The 12197-nt window shown below is 36.2% G+C and overlaps 2 protein-coding genes across 4 annotated transcripts; one reads left to right on the plus strand and one right to left on the minus strand.

Moving 5' to 3' along the window:
• The first annotated feature begins 643 nt into the window (after nt 1-643).
• LOC127087385 (protein FLX-like 3) lies at nt 644-7088 on the plus strand. Of its 3 annotated transcripts, none has more exons than XR_007789959.1 (6): nt 644-849; nt 1120-1665; nt 1763-1908; nt 2628-2707; nt 2793-2978; nt 6509-7088. XR_007789959.1 is itself a non-coding variant. In XM_051028268.1 (5 exons), exons 2-5 carry the CDS (start codon nt 1130-1132, stop codon nt 2874-2876), a joined length of 846 nt encoding a protein of 281 aa, XP_050884225.1. In that variant the 5' UTR covers nt 644-849; nt 1120-1129; the 3' UTR covers nt 2877-3153. The 3 variants fall into 3 exon arrangements, 1 of the variants encoding a protein (XP_050884225.1); XR_007789958.1 differs by having other exon boundaries at nt 2793-2958; XM_051028268.1 differs by lacking the exon at nt 6509-7088 and having other exon boundaries at nt 2793-3153.
• A 141-nt stretch (nt 7089-7229) lies between these two features.
• Nucleotides 7230-11192, minus strand: LOC127087384 (phospholipase D alpha 4). Its single transcript, XM_051028267.1, has 4 exons — nt 11018-11192; nt 9700-10257; nt 8400-9594; nt 7230-8280 (listed from the first exon to the last, which is right to left on the minus strand). Exons 1-4 carry the CDS (start codon nt 11102-11104, stop codon nt 7844-7846), a joined length of 2277 nt encoding a protein of 758 aa, XP_050884224.1. The 5' UTR covers nt 11105-11192; the 3' UTR covers nt 7230-7843.
• Nucleotides 11193-12197: the final 1005 nt, after the last annotated feature.

The raw sequence follows: 12197 nt of genomic DNA on the forward strand, positions 1-12197 counted from the left end.
AACTTCTTTCATCTCCCACCCTAATCCTCACCGAGCACTTTGTTTATTCTATTCTTTTTCCCTTTACTCTTTCGCGAGTAACCTTTAAATATAACACCCATATGAGCAAAGAACAATCAAAACGGTTCCCGCTGAGTACAATAGATGTGAGGTGTGCTAATACCTCCCCCTTACATAATCGACTTTCTAACCCATTTTCTATTCTCTCAGATTTTATCTATGTTTTTCCTTTTCTTCGGAAATAAATAAAGTTCGATAACGACTCTGTTGCATCTTCGAGCGTGCAATGTGCTCAAATATTTTTCGCGTAGCTTCACTTACAACTTATCAGTATTTTGAAATATATTCTAAACAAATTTCTTAAAGAAGGATGTGTTGACATTTTTATTTGAAGTGAAGGAACCCTCAGACAACCTAACTTCCTGGAACGTGTGATTTTTTTCAACCAACCAAATAAATACAAGTGGTGTTAGTACTCTTTCAAATAAAATTAAGAATCCTAGAATCAACAAGTCACATATGTTGAAATAAAAACATGTTTGTGAATTTAAAGTGGTATCTACCACTTCATATGATACCAAAATTTCATAATTATGTGTATGAATATTAAATGATACTAGTACTATATATAACTTCATATAAAAAAAAACACAAAGTTTACGAGGCCAATCTCCAAAACTAAATGCGCACAAAGGCTTATGACCCGAATGTTATGCAACGACGCCGTATAAGTAAAAAATCCACAATTTTTCTGAGGGCTTATTCTCGTGATTAACCTGGGTTTCTCCTTCCATCTTACGCGACTCCAAGACCCTCTCTCTCCTCTTCTTCCTTCTAAATTCTCACAAGGTTCGTTCTTTTCTTCAATCTCTTCAATCCATCAATTTCTAATTAGGTTTAGCTCTATACCATATATTTACCCTATTTTCTCTATGATTTTCGTTTCCTGTAGAAATTTTCGTTTCACATGTATATTTATTTTGGGGGTTTTCACATGTTGTGTTGTTATATAGCCTGTTTCATTGCCAAAATTCTAGCTTTTTCAGAATATCAACATAGGCTTAATTGTAATTGTTGTGACTTGTGATGGTGTTTGTTGTCTGTGTTTTCCTTTTTCAGTTAACTTGAAATGGGATCAAGACACCGTGTTCACAGAGAGCCATTGAATCCTCGAAGGGGGTATCCACAGGAAGGGCCTTATGCTCGCGGCCCAGCTATGCAGCGGCCGCATCTTCCTCCTCACCCGGCATTGTTAGAGGAAGAGCTTGAAGTGCAGCATGCAGAAATGAGGAGGATAGTAGCAGATAACAGGAGGCTGATTGATGAGCGGATGGCTTTGCAGCGCGATCTTGCCGCTGCGAAGGAAGAGCTCCATCACATGAATCTTGCAATTGGTGACATTCGTGCTGAGCATGAGATGCATTCGAGGGAGCTAGTTGACAAAAGCATGAAGTTGGAGTCTGACCTTAGGGCGAATGAGCCGTTGAAGAATGAAGTTATACAACTACGAGCTGAAGTTCAGAAGCTTAGTAGTATCAAACAAGATCTTTCTGGGAAGGTTCAGACACTCACAAAAGATGTTGCTAGGTTACAGAATGATAATCAACAAATTCCTTCAATGCGGGCTGAGATTGATGGATTGCACCAAGAACTGATGCGTGCTAGGTTTGTGAAATGAGTTTTCTATCTTTAAGCGCCCTTTTGATTGGTATTTCTGCATTTGTTTTCTTAAACTGATGATAATTTTATTTTTGTTTTCTAGAACAATGGTGGATTATGAAAAGAAGGCAAACATGGAGTTCATGGAACAGAGGCAGTCGATGGAAAAAAACATGGTTTCCATGGCCCGAGAAGTTGAGAAACTTCGTGCTGAGCTTGCTAGCATGGATGGAAGACGTTGGGGAGCTGGTATGACTTGTTTGTTATATTTTCGCTTGCAGAATTTATTCTTCTTCTATCGCTAAGTCAACGTGTTTTTATTAGCAATATGAGTTGTGACTTGCAAATATAATTGCAATTGTCTTGTCTGATCTAATGAAATTGACATGAATAATTGGAGAGTCATTTAGTTATTAAAAAGACACGGAAAACGGTAAGAACAACATTTCTTTTAATATTTGTCATAAAAAAACATTTCATTTAATATTTGAAAGCCCTTCATAATTGTCTGAAAGAAATTGCGTTTTTTTAGAATGTAAGATACTATGTACAGATACAGGTAAGGCAATATATACTGTATTACATCTAAATGTTATATCTATTTTTTAATACGATAAAAAAGATACTTTAAGTTTTTTCTATTTTTAATCTCCTCAACTCCCACACTTTCTCTAACTTGTCTATGTGAGAACATGACTTGTATCCGTATCTTTCAATTTTTTGACTGGCAGTATTGAGGGTGGTGGTATCCCATAAGGTTTATATGTAGGCATATGTCAAAAAATGTGGATGCTGCATCATCCTATTGTTAGTGTTGGTTAGATACTCATATTATACATACACGTCATCCGGCTTGGAGTATCTGTGCTTCACTGGAGACTAAAATCATTAATCATATAATTCCAATTTACTGAGATATTATTCTTGTTATGTTGTCCCTTTTTTTCATGTTTGCTTCATTCCTGAAGGTGTGCCTTACGGAACGAATTTTGGTAGCCCAGAGGGGGGTTTCCCACCACCATATGCAGATGGATATGGTGTTCACATGGTAAGTGCCTTCCTCAACATAATAAGTTTCTACTTAGAGTTCAATTATCCAAGGTTTTATTTACTTTGCTTCTGGTTCTGTTTAGTCTTCTGCAGAGAAAGGTCCCCTTTATGGGGTGGGTACTGCTTCAAGGAAAGCACATGAGAAGCCTCGCACAAATCGTCGTTGAATGCAAGTGATTGATGTTGGTGATGAAGAAAGGCCTGCCATCCCTTTGGCTGTGTTAGCAGAGTAGCGGATTGATGTCCTGTGTATGCATACCATGTTAATGGTCTCTTATTTGCTGTTCTAAATATATTATTAATCTAAACTGGCATATGTAGGTTTACTCCTGCTTTATCGTTTTTAACTTGGAGAAAACATTGTTGCGGTATCTTTAAGTTTAAAACTTAGTGTGTTGGAATTCTTCAATTATCTATCTTCCATTGATAATATTTCATATTTAATATTGTGATTGTTGTGCTTTTTGTCTGGTTATTAGTTGTTATTTTTTCTTCTGGGTTAAAGCATGTTTTCTGTTGTTCATTGACTGGATCTCAGCGTTGCAACCTTGAGGTTTTGTAGCTTGAGTCATATTAGCTGAAGTTCAGTATATGACGGGTTTGCCATTATTAGAAGACTCAACACAGATTTTTTATTTCTTCATGCGTTGTTAAATGAGTGGTGTTGTGTACTGCCTGCATTTTATGCCAAGGATTGAGAGTGTGATTTTGGAATTAGTCTTATGCAGTGGATACTTGTTACTGTTGGAGGAGTCACGCATGTGGAGGAATTCGACGAATAATTAATCATGTTATGCTTTTGTATTTACTACAGTGACCGGAATGAGAAGTTTCATTTCTCTTGATATTAGACTGTGTTTCTTGTAGGATAGAATGTTAGATTGTAGTTTACAGTTGTTTGTACGATTGGATAAAAGTTGCCCATGAGTGCTGGTGATATCTGGTGGCCTACTTCACTTGGCAATATCCAGATTAGTTGTCCAATTGGTAAAGGAAGCTGCCTGCACACATTATTAGGAATATAAATTTGTGAGTAACTTGTGGAGCTAATGATTTTTGGGTTGTATGGAAATATAGGATGCCAATACTCATTTCATGAGCATGAGGTTGCAAGCTCTCAATGACGAGTGGATTTTATGTTGTTTGATATGCCAGAACAGATGATTGTATTGGAATTTTCTGTGCTCACATTTGGAGTCAACGTACGTACCTGCAAAAGACGTGTTAGATTGGGAATATTCAAGCATTCTTTGCTCCTTATTTCAGATGGTAACTACTTCTGTTTGCTGGTGTGGAGGGGGGCTGGTTATAGTGGACTACCTTTGTTTGAAGTAGTGTTATTGATGGCAAATTTGCATTGTAAGTTGTAACAATGCAGAGGCTTGTATTTTCCAATTAAGCTACTCTGGCATTCTATTACGTTTGTTGATTGAGAAAACCACAACTATGTCAAATGTGGATGGAGTGATACAACTTCAGATTGATTTTGGTCCACTCTGCTTAGTTTTGCTCTTAAAAGCTTAAAATTGTTTGGTTAGACTCTGGATGCTGTAATTTGTATTTGCTATACTGAGATTGAAGTCAGTTACAAACATGAGATGGGAATTTTATATGTCCCAACGAGATGGCATTGCTATAGGTTTTCTACTTCTCTTCCAAACAATTACTTGAATGAACCAGAAATTGGTCAATCTGAAGATAGATTAGTTGTCGAGACTTGAGAGTTATCCTACCCCCATCTGCCTAACAATTGGATTTAAGGGGGAGGGGAGGGTTATGAGTACCCTTTTTAGGCTTTAGCGAGAGAAATAAAGGAACAACTTTCTGGACTCTGGTCGTATTGGTTTCATAACACACAGTTTCTCGTTTTTTATAGTGGTTGAGTTGTGGTCAAGGTCCTCTGATGCCAGATCGTCCATATCTTCTCTGCAAAGTTTTGGTGGTATCTACTGCTCTTTGCTGGCGTGGAGGGTGGAGGGTGGCTGGTGTAAGTGTGTTGCCTTTGTATTGAAGTGGCGTTACTGACGGCGCATTGCATTGTAAGTTGTAGCTGTTTAGGGAGTTGTAATTTCCAATACTGAGATAGAAGTTAGTTACAAATTATTATTGTACATGAAAAGATTCTTTCATGGAAGTGTTATATTTCCCCCAGCTAGATGGAAGCGCTATAGGTCTTCTATTACTCCTGTAAACAATAGGATTTAAGGGGGGATGTTATAGTTTTGTACCCTTTTGAAGCTTGAAAGAGAGAAATAGAGGAACAACTGTCTGGTGGTATTGTTTATCATGCCACCAGTAAGTTTCTTGTTCTTTATGTTGGTTGAGGTGTTGAATTATTATTGGTCAATGTCCTCATGGATGAAAGGTTGCCCAACAAATCTGCCTGACGCTATAAGTTTTGTCTGTACCAATTTTAACCTTGAAGGAGAGGAATAGTTGTCTGGTAGTGTTGTTTCTTGTACGATCACCAAAGTTCTCTATATTGATTGAGGTGCCAAAATCTCTCTGGTCAAGCTTGTTGATGATTTGCAAGATACTCCTATGTTGCTGGTATCACTGTGGAATATCTAAGGAGTAGGCTGGAGCCTGCACAAAGTTTGAAGACCAGCTGTTGATCTGAAGCTCATAGGCAAGTATTTTGCTTCTCTTTATCAGTGTCAATGATTTAACCATGTAGAACTTGCTATTTACGCTGCTGATTACAGTCATGTAAGGTTTAGTATGCTGCATAATACAAAAATTGATTGTTGCACCCCTAAATTAGGATACAAGGTTAGCATTAGATGATCTTTAGATTTAGTTACTAGTGTACCAGAATTTTCAGCATAATAGTCAGGATTTTAAAATCTTAATTCATCATAAATAAGTAATGGTAGTAGTAGTAGTGCATCACTACATTGTCGTTACGATCTTCTAGAGGCTAAAATGATTTGATGGATATTTGGAGCTGTCAGAAGTTGTAGGGTGGAATACCTTCACTTCCATGTTGTTCTTATAGGTCTCAGTTGTTACTGGGCTTGTAATACGAGCAAAGGAAAGTTAGCTTGATTTGTTTGTGTAACAAATCAGGTCAGGAATCATATCATCCTGTATTGTTAATTGCCTCTCAATTGCTGGACAACTCAGTTAACTTGGATGCATTAGTAGCTAAAGTTAAATGCTTGCACCTTATAAGTTGAAGCTGTATCCAGTGTTGGGTTAAGTATACTGCTGCTATTACTTTTCTCTATGGAGATTCACATATTGCAGAATTTGGAATTTTAAAAACTACCTTGTTGAAGGGCATTAAAAGCTAGGGGCTAGTACATTTAGGCTATGATCTTGTTATTAGTTGTTACTTCCGACTTGAGCATGCATTTTATGGCTTGGAACAAGCAGTCTCTTGGATAAACTTAATTATGAGATTACAGTGGAAAAGATGAACCACCAGATTCCCTAGTAAGGTAAAGGTCTTGGGTAACCTATAAAGAAACCCTCTTTCAGGCTAGGTCTGAAAATACGAGTTTTCATTTCTTTTTAGCTAGTACTTAGGCAATTAATCTCGTAAATCTTGATGTTGCTAATGGACCTTATCAGTCTGGTATTTTGCTTATGCAGTACTCCTCTTTTGAAGAAGATTTGTACACTTGCTATATAAATAGTCATTTTGTTTTGTTTTGTACACTGATATCAGTATATAATTTAGCATTAAGATTTATGTTCTTTCATTTGTCTTTTAAGATTTATGCTGAACGTTATCTGCATATTCAAGTTACTTACCATTTATTTCTAACTAATCTTGTATTTTTTACGATTGCAGATGAAAAGCTGGAAATCTTGTTTGGGACTGGAAAGTAAGGATGAATCCCCAGAAACATCTTTTGACTATAAGATGAATAAGATTTTGCAGATTATTATTTCAAAATGAAAATTCAGACGAAGCTTACTGTGGGCTGAAGGCAGGTAGATCACTGGTGGTGGTAGGATGCATTTTATCTGGCTGTGCTGGATCGAGATAACCCATTAGCCTGCCTTTGTTGTGTATTGAACGTTTAGTTGTGAGATTGGAAATGAAAGGTTTGGAAGAGCCAAGTCGGTAGCCTTTCGTTTAGGCAGGTTTGCCCATCCCAGTACGCCACGAGTAAAGAATCCAGCTAAAACTCTAGATCTATACAAAACACTGGGTTTTTGTGTTTCTTTCGGTTCCATTGATATCAGAGGAGCGCTTGACTCTACAAGATTAGGTTGTTTAGGAAAAATGATAGTCCCACTTGAATTAGGTTCTTAACAAAATTCCCTTAACATGAGGGAATTCAAAAAATATATTGGAGGATAATTCTTACTACTGTTTCTTCAAATCATTTCATATCTCTATAATAAAATTAGAAACTTATTAATCACGTACATTCTCTAAAAAAACACTTGAAAATTGGTGAAGATTTATCTTTCTTTTCTTCTCTAACGAACACCCAAATGAGGCCTTAAATGGGATCATGAATCCTTGCCTTGTATGTTATTTCATGTGTTTGTGAAAGAAAGGATGCCTCAGTAAGAAATATGACTTTTTTCCTAGTACAGGTAGGCTACACAGGACTTGGGATATCCATAATTTGTTGGCTTTGGTTGTTCCCTCCTTCATCTTGGTTGATCAGACAGTTTTAGATGTTATTTACTAGCATGCTTCAGTGATTTTATGCTGTTCCTTTAGATTTACTTCCTCTACATATTTCTTCCCCCTTTTTTAGGTTGCTCTTGATTGTGTCATTTGGTTTATGTGATTTAACCTTTGATTGCTTGTGGTCAGATTCAATTTGCTATTCTAACTCAAATCGAGTGGATTTATTTTAAATATCTTTATTGAATTCTCGTGTATACATTAAAAAGTCAAACTCTGTTATGTACATAAGGGAGTGTGAACATTGTTCAGTTAAAACTTTGGCTGTGCCTATCAAATTTATCCTCTCAGCTTGATTAAAAATAACACTTAAATATTTTACTTACACCAGACAACAGGCTCTGTATATACGCTTCTTGGATTGTGCTCAGCTTATTTTTTCTGTATTTTATCTGGTGTAACTATAATGTGATAATGTCAGCACTTATTAAAGAATGGTCAGTAATTTTGTGTGTACATCCCAATGCCACAATTCCATGGCTAAGTAGTAATGACAGAGGGTAATAACTTTGATCTTCTCCCTTTCACTAGAGATGTTGTATCAGGAAAATGTTCCTCACCGTTAGTTAAGTCCTCCACAGATCCATCTTTTGTTACTTCCATAGGGTAAGTTACTAGATGTACACCTTCCATGTCCACAATTTCTTCACTACTATAGATTTTCCACATTTTATCTCCTATTGAACACATTCTCTGCACACATTCTAAACTTTCTGGCTCTAAAAACAAGTTCTCAGCTCTCCCTGTGTGCTCGTACCACATTGACATTCTGTATGCATGAATATCACCTTTGGTCATGTGGTGATCAATTCCTTCCTGAGATTGATAGCCTCCGATCGCAATCTCTGTGTCTCTTTGCCCGTCCATCGATCTCTGGTTCACATTTGCCGATCCTATTAATATATATAGGTCGTCCACTGGTGACAAGAGCAACAAAAAACAACATTTTAGTTAACCAAGAACAATTTCGTAAGCGAATGAAAATAGAGAGTTAAAAGTGTAATTAAGCCAACATATATTTATGATGTAATCTTACCTATCATGAGTTTGGAGTGAACATAAACCATGAATCTTCTATTGTTCTGTGCATTCCAATATTCAGTTTCAGGATGAGGGGAATGTGGAGGAATATATTCTTCATTTTCCTTGTTTTCCCTATTTGCAAGGCAAAAGAAATTCAAATAATCTCTTGGATGTCCTGGCTCACCACTTTCTATAATTGCTTCTCCAATCAACTTATACATCATTGTCATTGTTTCTCTTGTCCAATGTAGTATATCTTGAACTGGTTCACTCTCAGGTCCTCCTTCTGGCCACATTGGTATGACTATATACACTGCAAATCTTTCTCTTGCTTTTATCTTGTTGACTATCTTGAGTGCAATCTCAATAGGTATCAAATTTCTGCAGCCACTGTTTCTATCTTTCCGCCACAAATGACACCCTCCAATGAAATATTGGTTTTCAATGTACACAAACCTGTCGGCGCGCCTAATTGCTTCGACGTAAGCTTCATGGATGCTAGTCTCAACTGTTAGTTTTCGAAACAGTTGGCTAGCTGAGACATGGTCAATCGACCGATATACTTGTACTTTCCAATTCCTCTCAATGGAAGTGCTTGTTGAGGAAATAGGAATGAATTTTTGTAAGGTGTTTGCAGGGACTAGAAGCGATGAATCACATTGTTTGGTCCATCTTTGTTCAAAATTGGTTAAAACATCCCAAGCCGCCTCGCCAGTAACACAAGCATGGGCATCATGCCAAGGCTCTCTTGGACCTCCTTTCTTGAGGCTTGCTCCTACAATGCTTGTCTGGTAGAAATCATGGTAATGTGATTCCTTAGTAAGTGTTTGAAACAACGAATGTTTCTCGGTATCATACCGTCCGTCGCACAAATCTAAACCGCCCAAAAAACTCATAATTTCTCTGTCATTGACAGAGTTAGGAGCTTTGGTATCCATGGTTATGGTTTTCTGATGATGAGCAAAAATTGTTGGGAATTTATGATGTAATCTAGGACACTTTCTGCATACTACTTTTGTATGTTTAAAGTAAGAAAATGCATCCTCATCATGTGTGTTCATCACACCTTTGTTCTTAATAAGTGGCAATGATGTCTCATCATCCCAAATCATAATCCTTACAGAAACACCTTCTTCTGCTTTCTTCTTCAACAGTTCACCTAACTTTATTTCTCTTGCATGTGGGATTTCTGTTTGAGGATCTCTAACCTGCAAAACATCACAAGGACCGTTAATGGTTCGGATAACAAAGGAAAACCGAGCCGAACTAAACCGATCCAATAGTAGGGTATAACAATGAGATTATATATGTACCAGAACCATCTTTGGATTGAAAGACCATCCTGCAATGTAAACTAAATACTTTGCACCCTCAATAGCTTTATAAACATCTTCCCATAGCAATCTTGGAACTCCACAAATATCTAAAGGAGGTTGGAAAGTAGGTGAATGATGAGCATCATGATAGAGCTTAACATGACAATTAGATCTTTGTGGAAATGTAGCATCCCTTAGCCCTTGAAACTCTTCACTACTTAATAGCTTTGACCAACTTGGTTCCAAATTTGCTGGCTTGAACCATAATATAAACCTTAGTTTTAGTTCTTCATTTGGTTTACCATTTTCCATGAGGAGAGGGAAGAATCCATCAATCAAACTCTCTTGCTTCAACTGTTGTGCCTTGATGTGGAATTTTCCTAATATGGAACATGATGTTTTCAGTGTAATGGTGATAGTTGAATCAGCTAGGTGAGCGCAATGAACCTGAAATGTTTGGTTCCAAATACGTTCGCTTTCTTGTGTTGTTTTTGCTACTTTCTTGTTGTCTATCTTGATTGTCACATAAGCAGGTTTTCCATTTATGCATAAACACTGTAAAAAGAGAGAGAAAATTGATAAGTTTTTGAGTTTGCAATAAAATATTGACAAAATTTAGTTCGGTGGATGAGCTAAGAGACACTGAAAAAATACTAATCAGACAGTTCGGTTAATATACATTAAAAAAGATACTAATTAGACAATTCGGTTGGTATGATAAGAAACACCGAAAGAAAACTAATCAAACAATTCGGTTAATGAGTTAAGAGACACCAAAAATACTAATTAGACAGTTCGGTTGGTGAGATAAAGATGTAAAAAAAATACTTAACCAAACATTTCAGTTGGTGAGCTAAAAGACACTGAAAGAAGACTAATCTGACAATTTAGTTTGTTAGCTGAGAGACATTCAAAATGCTAATTAGACAATTCGGTTGATGAGATAAGATGCATTGAAAAATACTAATCAAACTGATTGGTGAGTTAAAAAAAAACTAATTAGTTTAGTTGAGGAAATAAGAGAAGAGAATCCGACCGTTCGATCGATGAGATAAGAGACATGACTTATAATTTTAATGATATAAATTAATTCAATTCACATACATATTTGTCTAAAAATATATTTATTTTTAATCATTATATTTTAATAAAATGGTATGTTTTTACTTTTTAGTCCTTCACCACTTATTAGGACCAAAAATAGAATAAAACAGTTACATGCATGACTACGTAGGAATAAAAGTTAAGGATCAAATTTGTCAATATTATATAGATCATAATAGTATATTGAATCCTATAGTTTATTAGAGCTTACATTGAAGGGAAATGAAGGAGAGTAAGGAGTTGCATTGAAGATGGTAGCTTCAATTGTTCCATGGATGAGGTCAGGCCTTTTGTCCATTGCAATATCCTTCAAATATTCCACACAAGAAGAAGACAAGAGAAACAAAAAAAGTATGAACTTTGCTTTGACCTTTGTGGAGGGATCCTTAATTATATGTCACCACGATTACATGTGACATATATAAAGGTTGTAAGGTTGGTGTTTGAAATGTAGAAGCAAAGGGAATCTTGGTGTTTGAAATGTAGAAGCAAAGGGAATCTTAAAATGCAATAGAAATGTTTGGGAAAACTTGTGGAATTATTCAGTTATTGATGTTAACTGTTAAGTCACACAGTTCAACCCTTCACGGCTATCCTATTTACACGTTTTTGCTTCAACCACGAGTTTCTTAACCACATTTTGCCGTGCTACCTCTGCTTGGAAAAATATTATGAATTTCTTCAACTAGGAATAAAATCAAACACTATGCAGACAACATTTTTTTAGATTCACTTCAGCAGGTAATCAGACATTGTGGATAGAGGTGCAAAATGAATCCGATCTGTTGGGCATTGTTCGTTTTGCTTCTATTTGTTTGCAGATTTAGTTCCACACTTTTTAATATGTTTATTCTTCCTCATTCCGATTTTTTCGGGCGAGGACAATAATATAAATTTTTTATAATTTTTAGTTTAAAAATGTGCAATGACCGGCCTATCCTATCAACTTTATTTTTTCGGAGCAAGATAAAGTTTTAAGCTCGCGATTCACATAATATCCACCTTGTCCGTTCTATTTTTTTTGCATTATAAATTTAAATAGAATGGAGATGTCGGTTTGCCACCTCTAATTATAGAACACTAAGTGGGGAAAATATAGAAAAACAAAAAACAAGCATTTAATAATATTAATATACTAAAATCTGAAGAAAAAAAAAGTTGAAGAATTCTGAATATCGTAAGCAGGTTACTAGAAAATCACCCGAATCTACTTCGCAATGTCACCAGAAAACCACCGCGCACTGTTGTGGGTTGTCGGAGCTCTACCGCAAACCTCCGTTAGTGCATGCTCTGGTGTTGACTTCTAATAACTTTCATTTCATCCAGACTTTTTATTTAATTATTTACTTTAGCCTTTTACTAGATATAACCACTTATTTTTATGAAGATAG

Source organism: Lathyrus oleraceus, chromosome 5, assembly GCF_024323335.1.
Source record: "Lathyrus oleraceus cultivar Zhongwan6 chromosome 5, CAAS_Psat_ZW6_1.0, whole genome shotgun sequence".
In the NCBI taxonomy this organism is placed as follows: Eukaryota; Viridiplantae; Streptophyta; class Magnoliopsida; order Fabales; family Fabaceae; genus Lathyrus; species Lathyrus oleraceus.

Bases quoted from the DNA above. Each gene is read 5' to 3' on its own strand.
- LOC127087385 (XM_051028268.1), top strand. From the start codon at position 1,130: ATGGGATCAAGACACCGTGTTCACAGAGAGCCATTGAATCCTCGAAGG. The intron at 1,666-1,762 runs GTTTGTGAAATG...TTTGTTTTCTAG, and splicing joins CAAGAACTGATGCGTGCTAG to AACAATGGTGGATTATGAAA. The intron at 2,708-2,792 runs GTAAGTGCCTTC...GGTTCTGTTTAG, and splicing joins ATGGATATGGTGTTCACATG to TCTTCTGCAGAGAAAGGTCC.
- LOC127087384 (XM_051028267.1), bottom strand. From the start codon at position 11,104: ATGGACAAAAGGCCTGACCTCATCCATGGAACAATTGAAGCTACCATC. The intron at 10,258-11,017 runs GTAAGCTCTAAT...CTCTTTTTACAG, and splicing joins CTCCTTCATTTCCCTTCAAT to TGTTTATGCATAAATGGAAA. The intron at 8,281-8,399 runs GTAAGATTACAT...TCTTGTCACCAG, and splicing joins TCACTCCAAACTCATGATAG to TGGACGACCTATATATATTA.